We start from the raw sequence: 20,870 nt of genomic DNA on the forward strand, positions 1-20,870 counted from the left end.
ATTCCATTCAACCAATAAATTTAAGACTGAAGAGGAATAACTATGTTCTACCAACAGCTGTTATACAGAAAAACTATGCAGTATCTCCAAGCCTTTATTAAAGGGCATTTTCTTTCAAAGATTCATAAATTGGAGGATTGTTCTTGGACTCAGAGTTGCTATTCCAGGCTTTAGCTATTAGAATGAAGGCCTATAATAGGGAGGTTACTAGTAACTAATGTAACACTGTTTAATTAATCCTTTTTCCTTAAACCTTACTCACCTTTAAGAGATGAGGAAAAGATCCTAAGTTAAAGACCCTCACGGTCAGTGTGGGGCTGACATTGCATTACTGTAGAAACATATCCCACGATTTTTAAATGCACCTTCTAGTTGTAGGTAAAGAACATAATTTGCAACCAAGATGATTTTTTAAAAATACTGAAAATAAATATTTCTAAAAATTTTTCAGAAAAAAATTCATAAGGATTATATATCTTCTTATAAAGCATCAGTTAATCACAAAGTCAAAATACTTTTAATCATCCTTTTATCGTCTTCAGTGAAGTCCTCTATCTAAAGAAATTTTCAAAACTGTCCTAGAGTATTATATATTTGAAAGTCCTCACCAAAGTAGTTAATTCAGCAAGAGTGTATTTAATGCTTACTGTGTGCCAGGCACCATGCTAAGTCCTAGGGACACGATAAGTGAGATGCTATCCTGCTCTCAAGTAATGTGATCTGAGCATAAATATGTAGAGAACTTAGCCACCATTTTGATTTTAATGCAATTCTTTAAATTTTTAAAGGTTTTTAAATTTAAAACCCTATGAACTATTTATTCTCTATCTTTCTACTAAAAAATGAGAATAACAAAGAGTGAAATTTCGCCACAGAATTTAATTTAAGAGCCTTTTATTCAGTACCTGGGCAACAAGTAATTCGAAATGACCTCTATCTCTTGGGAGAAAAATGAATATGCTCTGGACAAGACAAATCAATTAATAGCCAAATCAGTAAATACATTTAAAATTTTCCTGGGGATTATTCATGTTTAAATATAGATATCTCTCCAGCCTTCTCTCTCACCTTCTGAATATCCTCCCTGTTCCTATTTCCTCCTGTCCTAATCGTGGGTTGACCCGGTACAAGTCTAGCATCTATCAGCAACATTCTGCAAAAACATTCTTGCCAAGCTCATCACTGATGGTCCTCTTAGAGTGAAATCCCATAGACACTTTGCATTTTGATATTATTTGATATATTGCTAGCATTTGACTATTGACATTGTTATATCTCTTGATATTCTCTCTTCTCTTGGCATCTATGATACACCCTTTTTGGACTTTTCATTCTTTTTGTCCCCTCTTTCTCTGTCTTCTCTCCAGATGCCTCTTCTGCCTGCTCCCAAATAAAAGAGCTCCGTAGGTTTACTCTAGTAGATCTTTTATTTTCACTGTACACCCACTCAAACACCCCATACATGTAGATAATGACATCTACAAAAGTATAAAAATGTAAACCAAGAAATAAATGTTAGTTATATTTCTGTCTCAGACCTCACTCCCTCACTCCTCAGCTTCAGATTCCATATAAGGACCTGCTTACTAGGTATCTCAATTAGTACATCAAGTTCAGCATGCTCAAGCCTGGATTCATTATGCCTCCATTTAAGCCTCAGTTCTCCACCAGGATCTCCTGTCTCAGTGAGTAACATAAGCTCCTGTTCAGCTGCTCAAGCCTAACTATTCAACGATACCCTAAACTTCTCCCTCTGCCTCACTCGACATACCTAACCAATCACCATGTTTCTGGCCCCTACTTATCCTGAAATGACACTTCAGCCCTAGCAAAACCATCCCGAGAGCTCACCTTGAACCTACACCTTGGTGGGTATTACCTCCTGCCCCCGTATCTCTCACTGGATAGAAAATTATGCTGTCAGAGTCCTTATTTTCTCTCTCAAAGTTGTATTCTCAGCAACATGGAGAGCACCTGGTGCTCATAATACCAGTCATAACATGTCATAATACCAGTTAAAACAACTAACACAATAGTAAGTAGTAAAACCAGGACCGAAAGCCAGGCAACTGGCTTCAGAGTCTGCTTCTAACCACTATTTCATATTGTACTCAGAGCTTAAGTATTTACTTAAATAAGTTAAATGCAAACAAGACTTGCTCTTAATTCAGCAAAATTAAGTCTCGAAGGGCATGGGATTGTGTTAATGCCCAGGCATAAATATACACCTGAGAGTTAAATCCCTCTGGTATAAATACAGAATTTACTTTTTAAATGAAAATCTCTAAATAATATGACAACACATTAATTCAACAAAACAGTAATGCAACATCAATCATCTTTTTAGCCAGAAGTAGGAAACAATATCTAGCAAGAAAACCAGGTGAAGCATATCCTTGGATTCTTCTGCTGAGAAGTAGCCAGATTTAAATGGAGCTTGTTAATTTAGTGCAATGTTTAAAGTTAAGGTGACTGATTCAGTAGGTACAGTTACATGCTTTGGGCTAAAAACGTTCTGCTTTTCCTCACAGAGGCAGCTTTTAATTAAAGAGACATGTTGAGATAGAAGGAAGGCTGAAGGCAAAAAGACAAAATCCATCCAGAGAGAAGATATGGGCTAATTTATTATTTGGGAAGTGAGGAAAAATGCTGTGCATAATCTAGTTGCCCCTGGAACCTTTCATGAATCATTGTCTAATGTAAAAATTCTGTTCATAATGATGATGGGATTATAGAGCATATTAAAATATAATTAACATCCTCTCTATTAAAAATCAACATGCAGTACTTTTCTAGTTAAAAATGTCAAGTCACAGAACCTTCAAGTTTGATGAAAATTTAAAGTGATTTACTTTTTTCTCATTCATTGTGAAAATCCTGTATAGCATCCCTGAAAGACTATGTAGCCTTGGCAGGAATACTTCCACTGATGGGGATTTCAGCAGTTCATCAGGCAGGCTCATTCAGCACTCAGACACTCTCATTATTAAGGAATTCTTTCATACATGTATCCAAAGCTGCTTGCATGTGACTTAACACTCATTGACTCATATCTTAGTCCATTTGGGCTTTTATGACAAAGTGTCACACACTGGGTGGCTTATATACAACAGATATTTATTTCTCACAATTCCGGAGGCTGGAAGTCCAAGATAAAGGCACCAGCATGGTTCTGTTTGGTAAGCGCCTCCTTCCTAATTCATAGTTGGCACCTTCTCTCTGTGTCCTCACATGGTGGAAAGGGCTAGGGGTCTCTGTGAGGCCTTTTTTATAAACTCACTTATCCCATTTCTGAGGGCTCCACCATCATGACCTAAGCACTTTCCAAAGGCCCCACTGCCTAATACCATCACATAGGGCATTAGGATTTCAACACAGGAATTTTGGAGGGATACAAACATTCAGACTATAGCAGTCCATATTCTGGCCTCCGGAGCAAAGCAGACAGAATTACACACTCTCCCACACCTTAATCTTACAGTAGAAAATAACATTGTAGAGCTGAAAAGGACCACAAAAAATAACAAAACATCCCTTTTACAGAAAAGAAAATGGAAACTCAAAGTAGTCATACAGGTCACACAGTTGGTTATTAGTAGAGCTATTACTAAAACCCTTCTAACTGACATTTCCCCTGATTCTCAGGTCGTTTTTATTAGTTTATTCCATTTATTATTATTATTATCATGTCACTCTTCCACACATGTATGTTCAGACAATAATTGTTTCTCAAAGTGAAATTAAGGAAACACTCCCATTTACCATTGCAACAAAAAGAATCAAATACCTAGGAACAAATCTACCTAAGGAGACAAAAGACCTGTATGCAGAAAACTATAAGACACTGATGAAAGAAATTAAAGATGATACAAACAGATGGAGAGATATACCACGATCTTGGATTGGAAGAATCAACATTGTGAAAATGACTATACTACCCAAAGCAATCTACAGATTCAATGCAATCCCTATCAAACTACCAATGGAATTTTTCACAGAACTAGAACAAAAAATTTCACAGTTTGTATGGAAACACAAAAGACCCTGAATAGCCAAAGCAATCTTGAGAAAGAAAAATGGAGCTGGAGGAATCAGTCTCCCTGAGTTCGGACTATACTACAAAGCTACAGTAATCAAGACAGTATGGTACTGGCACAAAAACAGAAAGATAGATCAATGGAACAGAATAGAAAGCCCAGAGATAAACCCACGCACATAGGGTCACCTTACTTTTGATAAAGGAGGCAAGAATATACAATGGAGAAAAGACAGCCTCTTCAATAAGTGGTGCTGGGAAAACTGGATAGCTACATGGAAAAGAATAAAATTAGAACACTCCCTAACAGCATACACAAAAATAAACTCAAAATGGATTAAAGACCTAAATGTAAGGCCTGACACTATAAAACTCTTAGAGGAAAATATAGGCAGAACACTCCATGACATAAATCACAGCAAGATCCTTTTTGACCCACCTCCCAAAGAAATGGAAATAAAAATAAAAATAAATAAATGGGACCCAATGAAACTTAAAAGCTTTTGCACAGCAAAGGAAACCATAAACAAGATGAAAAGAAAACCCTCAGAATGGGAGAAAATATTTGCAAATGAAGCAAATGACAAAGGATTAATCTCCAAAATTTACAAGCAGCTCATGCAGCTCAATATCAAAAAAAACAAACAACCCAATCCAAACATGGGCAGAAGATATAAATAGACATTTCTCCAAAGAAGATATACAGATTACCAACAAACACATGAAAGAATGCTCAACATCATTAATCATTAGAGAAATGCAAATCAAAACTACAATGAGATATCACCTCACACCAGTCAGAATAGCCATCATCAAAATACCTACATACAATAAACGCTGGAGAGGGTGTGGAGAAAAGGGAACCCTCTTGCACTATTGGTGGGAATGTAAATTGATATAGCCACTATGCAGAACAGTATGGAGGTTCCTTAAAAAACTACAAAGAGAACTAACATATGACCCAGCAATCCCACTACTGGGCATATACCCTGAGAAAACCATAATTCAAAAAGAGTCATGTACCACAATGTTTATTGCAGCTCTATTTACAATAGCCAGGACATGGAAGCAACCTTAGTGTCCATCAACAGATGAATGGATAAAGAAGATGTGGCACATATATACAATGGAATATTACTCAGCCATAAAAAGAAACAAAATTGAGTTATTTGTAGTGAGGTGGATGGACTTAGAGTCTGTCATACAGAGTGAAGTCAGAAAGAGAAAAACAAATACCGTATGCTAACACATATATATGGAATCTAAAAAAAAAAAAATGGTAATGAAGAACCTAGGGGAAGGATGGGAATAAAGACTCAGACCTACTAGAGAATGTACTTGAGGACACAGGGAGGGGGAAGGGTAAGCTGGGACAAAGCGAGAGAGTGGCATGGACATATATACACCACCAAATGTAAAATAGGTAGCTAGTGGGAAGCAGCCGTATAGCACAGGGAGATCAGCTCGGTGCTTTGTGACCACCTAGAGGGGTGGGATAGGGAGTGTGGGATGGAGGGAGATGCGAGAGGGAAGAGATATGGGGATATATGTATATGTATAGCTGGTTCACTTTGTTCTAAAGCAGAAACTAACACACCATTGTAAAGCAATTATACTCCCATAAAGATGTTAAAAAAATAAAAATAAAAAAAAAAAGAAGTTTCCCCATTAAAAAAAAAAAGACAATAATTGTTTCTTGATTAGCTCTTGAATGGTCAAAGTTAAACAACCTTGTTAGACTTGAATAATAACCATGAAACTCAAAGCAGGAAAACCAGCAGCAGCTCATTTGTTTCTCAGTCAAGAATAAAGTTAATCATGATCAAAAGATGCCCACCCAAACCATGAGAGCACTAGATAAAGTACTTTTAAAAAATATAAATATACTAATCATCAAAAAAAACCCACATAATTTTCACTGTGCAACAGAGTGGAATTGAAGTGGACAGTTGTACACAGATGCACACAGCAATGCACTATGTTTTCCAATTTCCAGGCATCTAAGTAATCACAGACCACAGTTTTTACCAAATGCTTTGCCTCTATAATACCTGTATTACCATCTTTCCAGCCTTCATTAGTTTTCTTGCCATTTGCTGTCCAGCCCTCAAGACTAAAATTTCTGCTTTCTGCTGTGACAGCACTCCATTTCCAGGGATCAGTGACTGGATACATCAGAATAGGCTGGTTTATGTTGCAGTATCAAATAATCCCCCAATCTCAATGGCTTACCATTTGCAGAGGTATATTCCTCGCTCACACTACATGTGTTGTAAAGGATGCTGGGCTTATCCAGGTCATTCAGGGAACCTGAATGACAAGTGCTCCAGCTAGACACAGACTTCCACAACGGCTACCTAGAAAGGAGCCCCTTTCAGTGCTTCTCGCTGGCAATTAAATGCTTCTACCTAGAGGTGACACAAGCCTCTTTCACGCACATTTTAATTGGTCTAAGCAAGTCATGTGATCAGAGGGGGCAGAAAGGTACAAACCTCTCGTGTGTCTCCAAGGCAAGGAATTGAATTATCCAGGAAGCCCTAATGACCACGAGCTCTCCCAACTCCTTCCTCCACCAATTCCCCGACTAATCACAGAAGAGTGTCTTCCTTATTTTTTAAAAAGTTGAGCCTTTGGGAAATATCCCAAGATGCTTCCCCTCAAAAGCATATAAATTGTGTCTCTAGAGAGTAAATAAATTGGGGAGATAGAAGCTAATATAAATATCATACTACTTATTTTTTTTATGTCTACGTTTATGTATACATTTACTTCAGACACAGGTGAGTGAAAAGGGGTATTGGTAGCCCCTCTGGAAAACAGAACAGTATATGGCATTAACCTAGGATTTTGATTTTAAATTTTTATTCTTTTTAATTAACAAAAGGGCTGGGAATGGGGCTTTGGAAGGGAAGTTCTATAAATAGTCTGCCCTTTCCCATTTAGTATTTGCAAATCAACCACAATTTAGTCTCCTCCCAGGCGTAAAGGCCCATGTGTTATAGCAGACTCATCTTTGCAGGATTACAGAAAGAAATAGGAACCAGTCTTTCCAATGTAGAGACATCTATCACTAAGAATCAGAAAGAACTTAGCCACACAGTTGCAAATGAAATAGTTTCTGACAGGCATTTGTGAGTTACAGCAGCTACACTTAGGTAAAGGTAAGTTTACTACAACAAAATTGCATGTTGTACTGTTTAAACTCATAATCACATTGCAATGTATAAAAGCTTTCCTTTGCAAAATTTCTTCACCACAGATTTATTACACGAATATGTCTCTCCTTAACTAGGGTAAAACCAAAAGAAAATACCTCTTTTTGAGTGGGTGACACATAGTATGTAAATACTATCTTTTATTTCATTTAAAACCTTGCCAATGATTTCTGTATTTTCATCTCCTAGAGCTAAAAAAACAAATGCCCTTTATACTTGCTAAATCCCTTTTATCTGAAGAGTATGAACAAAAAGGGAGATTTTTTGCTTCCCACATAATTTCCATGTTCAATATTTTGCATCAGATTTTTCTCTTTTAAAACCATGAATACTGTTGTCAAGATAATCTAATGGTATGTAATGGATAAAATAGGAAAAAATATGTTCAAAGCGGCATTTAAATTTTCCTCCAGTTGTTTTATGCTCTCCATGATTTGAAATATTACTTCTGAAACATAACAATAAAAATCATCTCTCAAATATATTACCTAATAATCAATGATTTTACAGAAACAATGACTATAAGAATAAGTGTGAATTTTAGTTTGCTCTCCATTTAAGAATATTATCTATTTGTCAGTGACTAATTAAATTATTTTACAACATTCAAAATATGCTTTAGATTATCCATTGGGACTGTGTTATCACATATGTCAAAAATAAACACACTTGTATAAACAGAGATTGGTAATACATAGATTTGAGTAATAACATTCAAGGAAAATGTACTAAGATGATTAAGGAGAAATCTAGTATGGATTCCTCTCCTCTGAAACAACAATAGCAACTAAGAGTAGCTAATGACAACAATAATAGAGGCATTCAGATATGCATGGCTCATCTTTGCAAATGATATACGTGTGACCTTGGTAACTGGCCACATTGAACAATAATCAATGGGCTGCCTTCGAAGATACATTAAATGATACAAAATATCTGTAAACATAGTAAGTAGATATTTTAAAAGAGAGATAGTCCATAAAGACTTTTAATATTAGAGTTTATCTCCTTTTAAATTATGATTCTTAAAACCCCTGTACAGAATTCTATAGGGTAGAATGATTTCCCAGAATCTCACATTCTTGTTTAGCACCATTATCTAAACAAGGATTAAGGATAATCATTTGGAATTTGCACACCGATGTATCCTTTGTTTTTCTAGAGACAGTCTAATATAATGCTTAGTAACTGGGGCCCTGAATTCAGAGACCTATGCTTATAATAATAGCACTTACTTACAGGGGTATCAGGATTAAATGAGTAAGTTCTTAGCATAGTGCCTGGAGCAAAACATATCTTCAATGAATACTTGCTAAAATTATAATATTACATATTATTTAGTCAAGCTACATGGGGAACTTACAAACAGGAAACAATACGAAGTAAATGTGCCATAAAATAGGCCACACTTGACTCTGAGGCAAGTTGTGAATAAACATCTACAAAATCATATTCATTTTTACAACGTTATTGAAAAATCTACTTTTTGTTTACTTGCTGTTAATTGAGTTCAAAATGCCATACATCTGAAGCAACATTTAGTAATAGTGCTAAAGCACAAAGATAGCTTAGAGTGTATATTTTCCCCCAAGTACTTAGTGACCATGACTTTTGTAGCTTGTACATGAAAAAAAATCAACCCTCAGAGTTAGATCCAAGAATAAACAGACTTTTTTTTTTTTCATTTTGAAAGGCAGGTGAACAGAATGCAATTTAGGAAGCACAAGTCATCATCAATTACAAGGCTTCTGGCTGTTAATGTAGATAACTTTTCATACATCGGGTTGAATCACTGTCACACGGCCTGGTGGAAGTGCCCTTCTTGCTGTCTCTATATTCCTACCATTTCTGTCTAAGCTTCTTCAGATATACATAAATAATGTTGACTCCACAAAAGACAAAGTTCCATAAGACATGGATTGTTTTTTAATTGCAATGATTGGGCTGGAGAGCTAAAGGCAATTATTGGTACAAAAAGAAGTGCCAAAGAGCCGGATGTGGTCTGTAAAGAGCTTCCTTCACTGTATGATTTCTTCAAAGCAAAATTATATCCTGTCAAATACACTGGAAATTCAGTACTAACTGGGGACATTTTTATACCCGATTCCATTGATGAAACTTATAGCTTATTTTTGCTGACTCAAAAACCTACTTACCTCTGGTAAAATCTTATTCGCTTTACTATATTAGTAAATGTATCTCTTGTAAATGTGTATATGCAACAATGTGTAAGCAGAAATTAATTGATAAATAGGATAATGGTTTTCATCGTTTTAATGGAGCACAGTGTGCACTAGAAGTGCCTCTCTAGATAGAATTTTATATATCTAAAGAAAACGAAATCCACCGCAAGTCCTTGTGAATGAGGCAAGACATATGCCAATAAATGAAACAATCTCTTACCAGAATAAAATAATCCTAACATTTCCTTTCTTCCAGAAAGCTCTTGCAGATTTTCCCCAATCAGGATAGGGCTTGTCCTGAAGCATCATATCAGTGACCTGAAGCAATGAAAGAAACTTATTTAGTGCTTTCAGAAATCTTCCATTCAGGTTTAAATATGTATATAATTCACATTTTGTTAAGAATAAAATATGTATGTATTTTAACATTAGAATATATGCAGAGATGAAAATTAGAAGAATATACTTCAGTTTAAAGTTTTAACAGTTCATTTGACTTCACATAATGAATGAGCGTATTTAAGGCTGTTCAAAGTATCAAATAGTGATATTTTTTAAAGAAACATCAAGATTACCTTATCCAAGGAGTCATCTTTAAGATACTATTAACTTCTCCATAGAAACAAAAACATAATAAATAAAATGTCATATTCTTTTTAAGTTTGTCTAAATCAGAAACTCCAAAATTCAAACATTTCCTGATATGTCTAGATTTTTACCTATATCACTAGTCAAAATATTACCTTCCTTTCTCTCCCTTTTTCCCTTCAATGATGTGTGAGATATAAGACATGAACCCTTTTTATGGCATATTATTCTAATTATCCAGTATTGTTCCAAAAATGTTCCACCTCTTTTTCTCAGGTGCACAAATCCTGCCCGTCTTGGGTAAAGTCACATCACCACTGTGATGTTTTCACCATTCCCTCCAACTGTGGGAGCCTGATTCCTCCAGCTCCATTTTTCTTTCTCAAGATTGCTTTGGCTATTCAGGGTCTTTTGTGTTTCCATACAAACTGAAATTTTTTGTTCTAGTTCTGTGAAAAATGCCATTGGTAGTTTGATAGGGATTGCATTGAATCTGTAGAATGCTTTGGGTAGTAGAGTCATTTTCACAACGTTGATTCTTCCAATCCAAGAACATGGTATATCTCTCCATCTGTTTGTATCATCTTTAATTTCTTTCATCAGTGTCTTATAGTTTTCTGCATACAGGTCTTTTGTCTCCTTAGGTAGGTTTATTCCTAGGTATTTTATTCTTTTTGTTGCAGTGGTAAATAGGAGTGTTGCCTTAATTTCTCTTTCAGATTTTTCATCATTAGTGTATAGGAATGCAAGAGATTTCTGTGCATTAATTTCGTATGCTGCTACTTTACCAAATTCATTGATTAGCTCTAGCAGTTTTCTGGTAGCATCTTTAGGATTCTCTATGTATAGTATCATGTCATCTGCAAACAGTGACAGCTTTACTTCTTCTTTTCCTATTTGGATTCTTTTTATTTCTTTTTCTCCTCTGATTGCTGTGGCTAAAACTTCCAAAACTATGTTGAATAAGAGTGGTGAGAGTGGGCAACCTTGTCTTGTTCCTGATCTTAGTGGAAATGGTTTCAGTTTTTCACCATTGAGAGCAATGTTGGCTGTGGGTTTGTCATATATGGCCTTTATTATGTTGAGGTAAGTTGCCTCTATGCTTACTTTCTGGAGGGTTTTTATCATAAATGAGTGTTAAATTTTCTCCATCTATTGATATGATCATATGGTTTTTCTCCTTCAATTTGTTAATATGGTGTATCACATTGATTGATTTGTGTATATGGAAGAATCCTTGCATTCCTGGGATAAACCCCACTTGATCACAGTGTATAATCCTTTTAATGTGCTGTTGGATTCTGTTTGCTAGTATTTTGTTGAGGTTTTTGGCATCTATGTTCATCAGTGATATTGGCCTGTAGTTTTTTTTGTGTGTGTCATCTTTGTCTGGTTTTGGTATCAGGGTGATGGTGTTCTTGTAGAATGAGTTTGGGAGTGTTCCTCCCTCTGCTATATTTTGGAAGAGTTTGAGAAGGATAGGTGTTAGCTCTTCTAAATGTTTGATAGAATTTGCCTGAGAAGCCATCTGGTCCTGGGCTTTTGTTTGCTGGAAGATTTTTAATCACAGTTTCAATTTCAATGCTTGTGATTAGTCTGTTTATATTTTCTATTTCTTCCTGGTTCAGTCTCGGAAGGTTGTGCTTTTCTAAGAATGTGTCCATTTCTTCCAGGTTGTCCATTTTATTGGCATAGAGTTGTTTGTAGTAATCTCTCACGATCCTTTGAATTTCTGGGAAATACTTATCATATTTTCTAGAAGGAAGCAATCCGCTGCTATATGACCAATTATCACAGCAGGTTTTGGAAAAATGACATTCAAGGACAAAGGATTTTCTCAGGAAAATAGCAAGATGAGGCAAAAAACATTTTTTCTGATGCCAGACAGCTGGTCTTTTTCACTCCCAGCTCCAACTCTTTAAGTCATATCATCAGATCAATGTCAGGTCACTTGCAGCTAAATTGGCAGGAGCAGAGACAGTCATTAAAGGGATGCATTCAATAAAGAAAAATCCAATTACCTTCTGCATTAGAGAAATCAAATTCATTTCTGGTGTTGGTCAAGGACAGTCTTTGTGGGAATACATGCAGGAAAGGGGGGACTGAGGACAATGCAAAAATATTGCTATGTAGCATAAATACAATGTGAAACTTGTTGATGCTTCACTCCAGGGAAGATTATTAGAATTTGAAATTGCTGGTCTTTCTTTCTAAGCTGGGAGACATTTGTCTAAATCTTTGAGTCTCACAATCCTTCCCTTCTCCTTTCCTCTCTGCTAGGTCTTTGCAAAAAACTTCATTACGCCCCTTATCACATTATGCCTTGTTGGCAGTCTTTCTCAGTAGAATATAAGCTCATCTTGGGGCTTGAGTATAGTACAATCTGAGCAGGAACATGCATGTGGAGATTTAAAAGTCAGTAAATGATCATAAAAGCAAGTGATCTCTACAGCAATCTAAGTGAAAACTTTGCTCCTCTGTGAGTTTAGCCTATATGACATGGTGGTAACAAGGGCAGCAAGAAGATACAATGGCATCGGTAATATCTTGCATTTGCTAGAGAGCTTCATGGATTACAAAGCTCTTAGATGTATTCTTCTTAAGAATTGTTGTAGCAACTTTATAAAATAAGTCATTGTATCCTGCCTTTCGCCCATGGAGAAAGAGAAGTTAGTGAGCAGGGTCACACTTCTAATGTACTGTTATGTGCACCAGCTCTGGGGCCAGCCTCCCTGGCTTCTAATCCAAGTTTTGTCTCTTACTATTTTTTGATTTGGGGCAAAGTAATCAACCACTGTGTCTCAGTTTCTTATTCATCATCTATAGGCACACAATACACGTTAGCAGGTGTTATAATAATTATAGATGTTTATTGTTGATGTCTATCATTCTGCTTCCTGTGACTGTGTTGAATAACTGGATTTGGAGTCAAAGGGATTGACAATCAGTCTCATCTCTTCCATAAAGACAAAACTATCATATATTGAACCGTTAGAAAGTGACAAAGATACAGTACAATGTTAAAATACATTACAGATTAAATTGCTGTGAAAAATCAAAGGGAAGGGAGGTCAGTAGCCCAACTGTACATGTAGGTACTCACATGTAGGTACTACATATAGTTTTATGTTAAGCATGTGATATTAATAAAAAATACTGATTTATTAGGATACAAGGTCATAACATAATAACAATAACAGTAGCTACATAGTGCCTCTCTTGAGATAGCTATTATGCAGTGGAGTATCATTTAAGAGAAATAAGTGCTATGCCATTAATACACGAGCATATACATTAAGGATATTAATGAACAAACATACACATACAATTTTGCAATGCTCTTTTACAACTTTTCTCTATTTAACAATATATCTTGAACATTATTATATTTACATCAGTACCTGTAAAATTATTTAAATAGTTTCTTCTTTGTTTCATCTTCTATCCTACATTCTTATGTGCATTTTACTGTAATATAAAAGGTTTCTATTATTTCTGATTATTATCTTTATAATTAAACTTCATTTAATAGATGTATTTTATTATTTCTGTTGATTTTATTTATTCCCTAGTATGAGCATTGACAAAATTATTTTTCTGCTTCTTCTCCCTCTGCCTTCTCCCCCTCCATCACCCTATTGTACTTATTATATTATTTTTCCTATTAATTTTTTGACTCTTTGAATATATTAAGTCCCTATTTTATTCATCATCTTTAAATGATACCTTTTCCCCTCATCTATAAAAGGTGTGAACTTCAGAATATTATACTTTTTTATACCATATATCATTTCTATGTTGTTATGGTTTGGGAATACCTCTATATTCTGGGCCATAATCAGAAGCCATGCATTTCTTTTGACCTTAGTTCAAATTGCCTCAACAATCTTTTCCAGTACTACTGCTGGAGTTTTTCCACTACTTCCAATGCCTGAACTTTTCTCTATAACATTCTTCCGGAAGATTTGTGAAAACAATGCAGCCTACAACCAAATTGTTTATTTTCTTTACACATGGCCAATAATTAGGCTGAGTATAAAGTTACTGAATCACAACTGTTTTCCTTAGAATTGAAGGCATTGTTTTACTTTCTTAACACTGTTGAGTGATGCCAAGGAGCAGTATCAGAAAACTGGAACCAGAAAATTTTTTTCCATCTTTACAGGTGAATTGATTTTTTTTTTTTTTTTTTTTTTTTGTGGTACGCGGGCCTCTCACTGCTATGGCCTCTCCCGTTGCGGAGCACAGGCTCCGGACGCGCAGGCTCAGCGGCCATGCCGCTCCGAGGCATGTGGGATCTTCCCGGACCGGGGAATGAACCCGTGTCCCCTGCATTGGCAGGCGGACTCTCAACCACTGCGCCACCAGGGAAGCCCCGTGAATTGATTTTTTAATTGCTTGGATGCCCACAGTATTTTCTCTCTTTTTTTTTTAGTGTAATAATTTTGCTAAGTTTATTGATCGCTGTCACTTTTCTAGGCACAATTTGCCCTTTAAGTCTAAAGATTCTCATGTTTCTTTATTCTATTAAGTCTTTTGGGAATACTTAACCATTACTTTACTTATCCATTTTTTTAGTTCTATTTTTTAGAGACACAATTATGCAGATTCTGGGGTTTTTTCTATCTTCTATGTCTACACCTCTTTTTAACTTTTAATTTCACTCACTCAGTCATATCATATCCCTTACTATGATTTTGGGTGTGTTGACTAATGTTTGTGGAGATTCCAATTTGACCTTTTTTTCTCTACATTTTTCTCTTCTGCATTCCTTTCCTGAGCCTACCATCTCTTGTTTCATCTTCTACTGTCTCACACCATCCTCTCTACATTCTTGTATCTTTGCTTTGAAACCTTATTTTATAAAGACAATGATTTCACTAATTTTTTTAATTCACTGGGATATTTTAATCAAAATTTTCCTCTGGCTTGTGGTATCATTTTTCTGGTGGAGGGTTCTTCACCTGTTATTGGATTTTCTTGTTATTTTCTTCCTCTTTTATTCTTAATGACAAAATTCTCATACTGGTCCCTTTGGAATGGATCGCCTTCTGAATGATGTGAGGTTTTCCCTGGACTAGCATTCTGCAAGAGGCTCATGTTGAGGGGTGACAGGGCCCACTCCCAATCAGAACACCCCATCCCCATTATTCCAGGCCTCTCAGGGAGGGCCATCTACTTTGGAGAACTGTTCTTTGGCAACTTGGCCTGAGATCTGTAGTCACCATATGTCCTCTTAGCATTGTCATGAAACATACTTGACAGTCACTACATTTGGCAACCCTCCATCGTGGAACATGCTTCTGATTTAGAGATGTGATTTAGTTAGAATCAGATAAAGTTAAAGATAAAGTTAGAATCTCTGACACTTATACTCCACACTCTTTTAGTTCATTGCCCAAATCTTCCTATTTTAAAATGGAAATTCTGTATTGTTATTTAAAATGATTATTAAAAGCCTTTTCATGATGACAGGTATTTTGGGCAATTTTGAGGCCATACCATCAAAAATAATTACTACATCTGTGATATACTTGTCTCCTTGTTTTAATGGTATTCATTAGATGACCCAAATAGCATTCAAAGTTAGTTTTTATTTAACGCTGTTTTAGATTAATGCCTTCCCCAAATACAACTTTATTCAAAATAAAATAATGAAACGTAATATGAGATTTTGTAGGTATTTGAACATAAGGTAATTTCAGATTTTCTGAGAGATTATTCTGAAGAAAAGCTTTGCTTCATATTCAGCATATGTGTAATATAAAAATGTAATTAGGTTATCTGGCTACCTATATTTATTATATAAGTGAATTTTGAAAAAGTGTTTAGTTAATGGAATGATAAGTATTCTGTAAGAGCATTTATAATTTTCATCTCTTAAAGATAATAGTGCTAGGGGCTTCCCTGGTAGCGCAGTTGTTGAGAGACTGCCTGCCGATGCAGGGAACACGGGTTTGTGCCCTGGTCCGGGAGGATCCAACATGCCGCAGAGCGGCTGGGCCCGTGAGCCATGGCCGCTGGGCCTGCGCGTCCGGAGCCTGTGCTCCGCAACGGGAGAGGCCACAACAGTGAGAGGCCCACATACCGCAAAAAAAAAAAAAAGATAATAGTGCTAATAGTTTCCCAATTTAATAGTGTCTTCCATCTCATGAAAATTAGATGAAAATATGCCATCAGCAATGGATGATTTTCATGGATTTCTGCAATTACTTTTTAAACACTTGGATACAGGTCCTTATATAATTGTTACTATGACCAAGATTTGGTTTTTGTTTTTGTTTTTAGTTCCTTGTCCAGTTAAGAAAGTAAATTGAGATTATTAGTAATGTACTGCCCCACAGCTGCAATATTCTTTTCCTGACTTTATTGATGCCACTTTTATTTAGATTTCATTGAGGCATATCACAGGTACACATTAACTGTACAGAATTCTTTAGATGGAATTATAAGCCAGTAATTGGCACTTACGAAGAATGAATAGGCAATTAATGCCAAATTTTCAACACCAAGCAAACCCATATTTTGGCAGGTGTTTTGAAGTTCCCTATAGTGTTCATTCAGGGACAGGATGGGAAGTTACAAAGTTCCTTTAATTTGTAATAGCAAACTTTACTTTTGAGGGCTTTAGCTGCCCAAAGAATTATGGTTCAGGACACAGTGATTTACCAATAGCCAAAGCCAATACCAAAATGAGTGAATCTTCACATACCCAGGCCAAGAGGAGAGACTGTTTATCATTATGAATAACATGAGCATGACAGTGAGTAATAAGTCATTGGTCACAAACCAGGAAATGTCAGCACTTAAGCTGGAGAGGAAGAAAAGATGGTGAGCAGGGCTCCAGTATTTCTTTAAATTGTTCATTTTACTTCTATGCTTCTAAGCAGATTGATGGAAAGTCCTTGTTCATGCTGCAGCCATATATCCCCAAATTCTTCCCAATGTCATCAAAATTATAGTAAGAAGTCTGACTCCATTTTTTTTTTTTTTTTTATATTTGACTGCTGACTACTTTTAAGCTTCACCATCCACTCTTCTCCTTTTGCTCCACATCTGGGTAAGTTGATGAGAAAACCCTAGTACTCCTTCCCTTGGTATCATAAGTTGATGAGAAAACCCTAGTACTCCTTCCCTTGGCATCAGCAGGAAGTCCAAACCACAAGCAGGAATTCTCACTCCAGACCCACCCCAGATCCACCATAAAAATCCCATGTCAGTCTCATTTTCTGACTCCTTCAAGCCATTTTTGGCCCTGTTTGGGAGCCGCCATGCTCTCTGAGAACCTTCATTATGGGAGGAATAAACCTTTTCATACTCTGTTGGTGCAAGTGTGGCATCATCACTGTCAACACTTGAACAAATTTGAGATGGGGTCCATCCTACTTCTACGGAACGGTCACAACAATAGCAAACTTGACATCATCATGACAAATAGAGAGTTCTTTGTGATTTTTTTTCTCAGGTCTACTTTGAGATCCTAACTTTTTGTTATGGAGTCTTGGCATCTTCTGATACAAACGTATTCTCGTCATCAAACAGCAGTGCAAAAGTCTTCAAATGAACTGAGATACTCCTAAGAGATTGTCAAGGAAACGTCAATGTATTCTTGAAACTTTAGTTCCATGCATCAAAGGCTAATATTATGTAAAGACAAAATCTACCTAAGTGACTAAAATGAAAAACAGTAACAACGCCAAATGAAGATGAGGGTGTGGAGAAATTGTGGGAGACTATCTCCCATATATTCCAGGAAAGTGAAATGTTACAGAAACTCTGGAAAACAGTTTGGCAGTTTGTTATGAAACTATACATCAATTTCAACACAGTCCAACAGTTGCACCCTTGGGCATTTTTCCTACACAAAAATAAATGTATGATAACACCAACATCTGTACACAAATGTTCATGTCAGCTTCATTAAAAATAGCCCCAAACTGGAAACAATCTAGATATCCTTCAGTTGGTGGATAAATACATGGTTATACATCTGTGTCATGGAATAGTACTTAGCAATGAAAAAGAGCAAACTACTGACACATACAACAATTTGTATGAATTTCCAGAGAATTATGGTGAGTGAAAAAAAAGTCAATCCAAAAGGTCACGTACTTTTCAAATCTATTTAGATTACATTTTGAAAAGACAAAATTTTTGAACTGGAGAACAGATTAGAGGTGGCCAGGGGTTAGGAAATAAGGTGTGGCAAAGGTCAGGGGGTGAATATGGTTGTATAAGGCAGAATGAGGGATCCCTGTGGTGATGGAATTGTTCTGTATCCTAACTGTGGTGATGGATACACAAACATACATATGTGATAAAATGGTATAAAACTAAAAACACACACACATACACACATACAAATAAGTACCAGTAAAACTTGAGAAATCTGTATAAGACTGGTGGATTGCGCCAATGTCAATATCCTAGCTGTGATACCGTACTATGAAGTAACAGTGGGGGAATCTGGATAATGGGTGTATGCGATTTCTCTGTAGTATTTCTTAAATAGCACATGACTCAGTTATCTCAAAATAAAAGTGTTAATTGAAATTTTTTATAAAAAGCTGATGTGGTATAAACCCTTCATACAAAATAGGGAGGAAGTAAAAGCTCCCAGCTCTAGCAACAATATCCTGAATGTAAAGGGAGACTCTGTAAAATGCAAAAGATTTAAAGTGGTTGAATTAACCCTGCAAACCTACTCATTATCAGAATATAAGCTCCATGACTGCAGAGATTTTGTATATTTTGTTCACACTCTGTCCCCATCCTCTAGCATTCTATCTAGTATACTATAGGGTCTCAGTAAACATTTATTGAATGAATGAATAAAAGGATAACTGGATGAATGAGTAAACAAAGGGAATCAAGAGGAGCATGGAATGCAGAACAGACCAGTGGGGAAAGCTAGGATAAATAGTATTAGTCCAAAGAGCTCTTTCAGAATTCTCTGTTTAGTGGTGATGGTGGTGCTAATAGCAGCAGTAGCAGTAGTGGTGTTAGGAGTGTAGTACATGGATGGTAGAATATTCCTTTTCCTCCCAACCCCGCCCCTTCACCTCTTGGAAAGGTAGGAAGACACAGGAGGTATACAGTTAAGATTCCAAAGGAGGTAGAAGTGGTCTTTATCAATGTCTGGAAAAATAAAGAAATCAAATACAATTTCAAACAAGGATATTAAGTCTAAGATGCATGCTACTCACATTATCCATGTGCATAATATATTTGCTTTATTATGAATTTATTTATAGATGAACTAAATAAGGACACATAGCAATCCCCTATTTTAAAGACTGAACAGTAGTACACTTTCATATGCTTTTTTTGTGGTGTTGATACATTGTATAACTCTGGGGGGTAGTGTGTGGTGGTCTCTGGACTTGGACAGTACCCAGCCTGTGCATCTTTATGTAGTGGTCCTGTTTTATTGGTATCTCTGCATTCCTTGTAGCATAGCATTATTTTCTTATCCTCCCTTTTTGGTCACTCTATATGGAAACAAAGTCTAAATGCACTTTTTGACACTATGGAAATACTGTACTGTACAGGACAACACATGTAGTTTTTCTCCTATCACTGCCACCTGACCCCCACTACACACACGGACACACACATACAGTCAGTCTTACAGAACAGTACTTCCGGCTGAGTCAAAGAAAGAGCCAATGGTCAACCAGAAAGGATTATGCATACTCACTGAGGTACATTAGCTGAGCATACAATTAAGTAAATGGAAAATACAGATGAAATTTTCCTAAATTACCTAGGGATGCCTTGAATGAATTGCTACAAGAAATATCTGAAAATCACTGGCAAACATCTACTGGTGAACATTAAACTTGGAATGTATTCTACAGCTTTTTAGAAGCACAACCAGGATTTCATAAGGCATGAATATTAATGCACCTGCTTATTATCTCCATTGATAGCCTACACTGCTTTTGTGATATGTTGCACCTTATTGCTGGATCCCTACTGATTTACAAAGAGTCATGGACTGTTTTATTATTAAGTAAGGAGATTGGGCATGTTTCAGTATATAGAAGCACTTAGAAAAAGATACCTGACTTACCTGAATACAGAAATATACACAATCTAAAAGTATCTTCCCAGGCAAGGTCTGCAGAGTTTCAAATAGTGTGTTAACAGATGCAGAATAAATACAATGTGCCCTAGTACAATTTGCTGTCTAGCACTTTGAATTATAATATAGAGTAAATGGAAAGAACTAGAATTATTACTGATTTTGCTGAACAAGAAGCCAGCAGAAAAATATTTAGACTATCTTCTGCCATGTTATTCCTTATGAGTGGCTAAATTATCAAATGATAGTAGCTTAATATTACATGGTTAAGCATTTATTTTTGTTTTGTGGCTTGAAGAAATAAGCAGTTTTCAGCATCTATACTTTCCTTATTTTGTTAACATAGATAAGAGATTGCTACTAGAGAAATTAATTATACAAAATAGGCCATAATATGGTAGCTTTGTGACTGTACATATGAATGGAGGGCCAATACAAAGACATATAAAAGATGCTTTCAGAAATGTGATTATAAGAACCATTATTCACCAAGCAGCCTTAGAACACAGAAAGGGCAAACATCTCCTTAAAGGGAAAATAAATCTCATTTTAAAGATCTCAGCATTCCAGTTTCTGAGTGAAAGGCTTAAAACATGCTAGCTCTAATGACAGAACCAATGGAGTTGGCTCAGTCTCCCAGACCCAGCACCACTATGTAACCTGCCATATCGCTTGCATGATATTTATTAAAATGTTTTAGTCAACTCTGAAAGGTGACAAATCCAAACCTATAGGCCAGTGGGTTGAAAAGAACTGGCTTG

The 20,870-nt window shown here is 36.1% G+C and overlaps 1 protein-coding gene across 2 annotated transcripts in view; it reads right to left on the reverse strand.

The window, feature by feature from the left end:
• The window catches only part of TMEM117 (transmembrane protein 117), a 529,693-nt gene that overhangs the window by 187,508 nt on the left and 321,315 nt on the right, over positions 1-20,870 (reverse strand). For both annotated transcript variants that reach the window (XM_079938385.1, XM_079938386.1), the window contains one exon: positions 9,655-9,752. In XM_079938385.1, the coding sequence (XP_079794511.1) occupies positions 9,655-9,752 (98 nt within the window). The remainder of the gene's footprint in view (positions 1-9,654; positions 9,753-20,870) is intronic.

The sequence above is a fragment of the Stenella coeruleoalba genome (genome assembly GCF_951394435.1).
Source record: "Stenella coeruleoalba genome assembly, chromosome: 11".
NCBI lineage: Eukaryota > Metazoa > Chordata > Mammalia > Artiodactyla > Delphinidae > Stenella > Stenella coeruleoalba.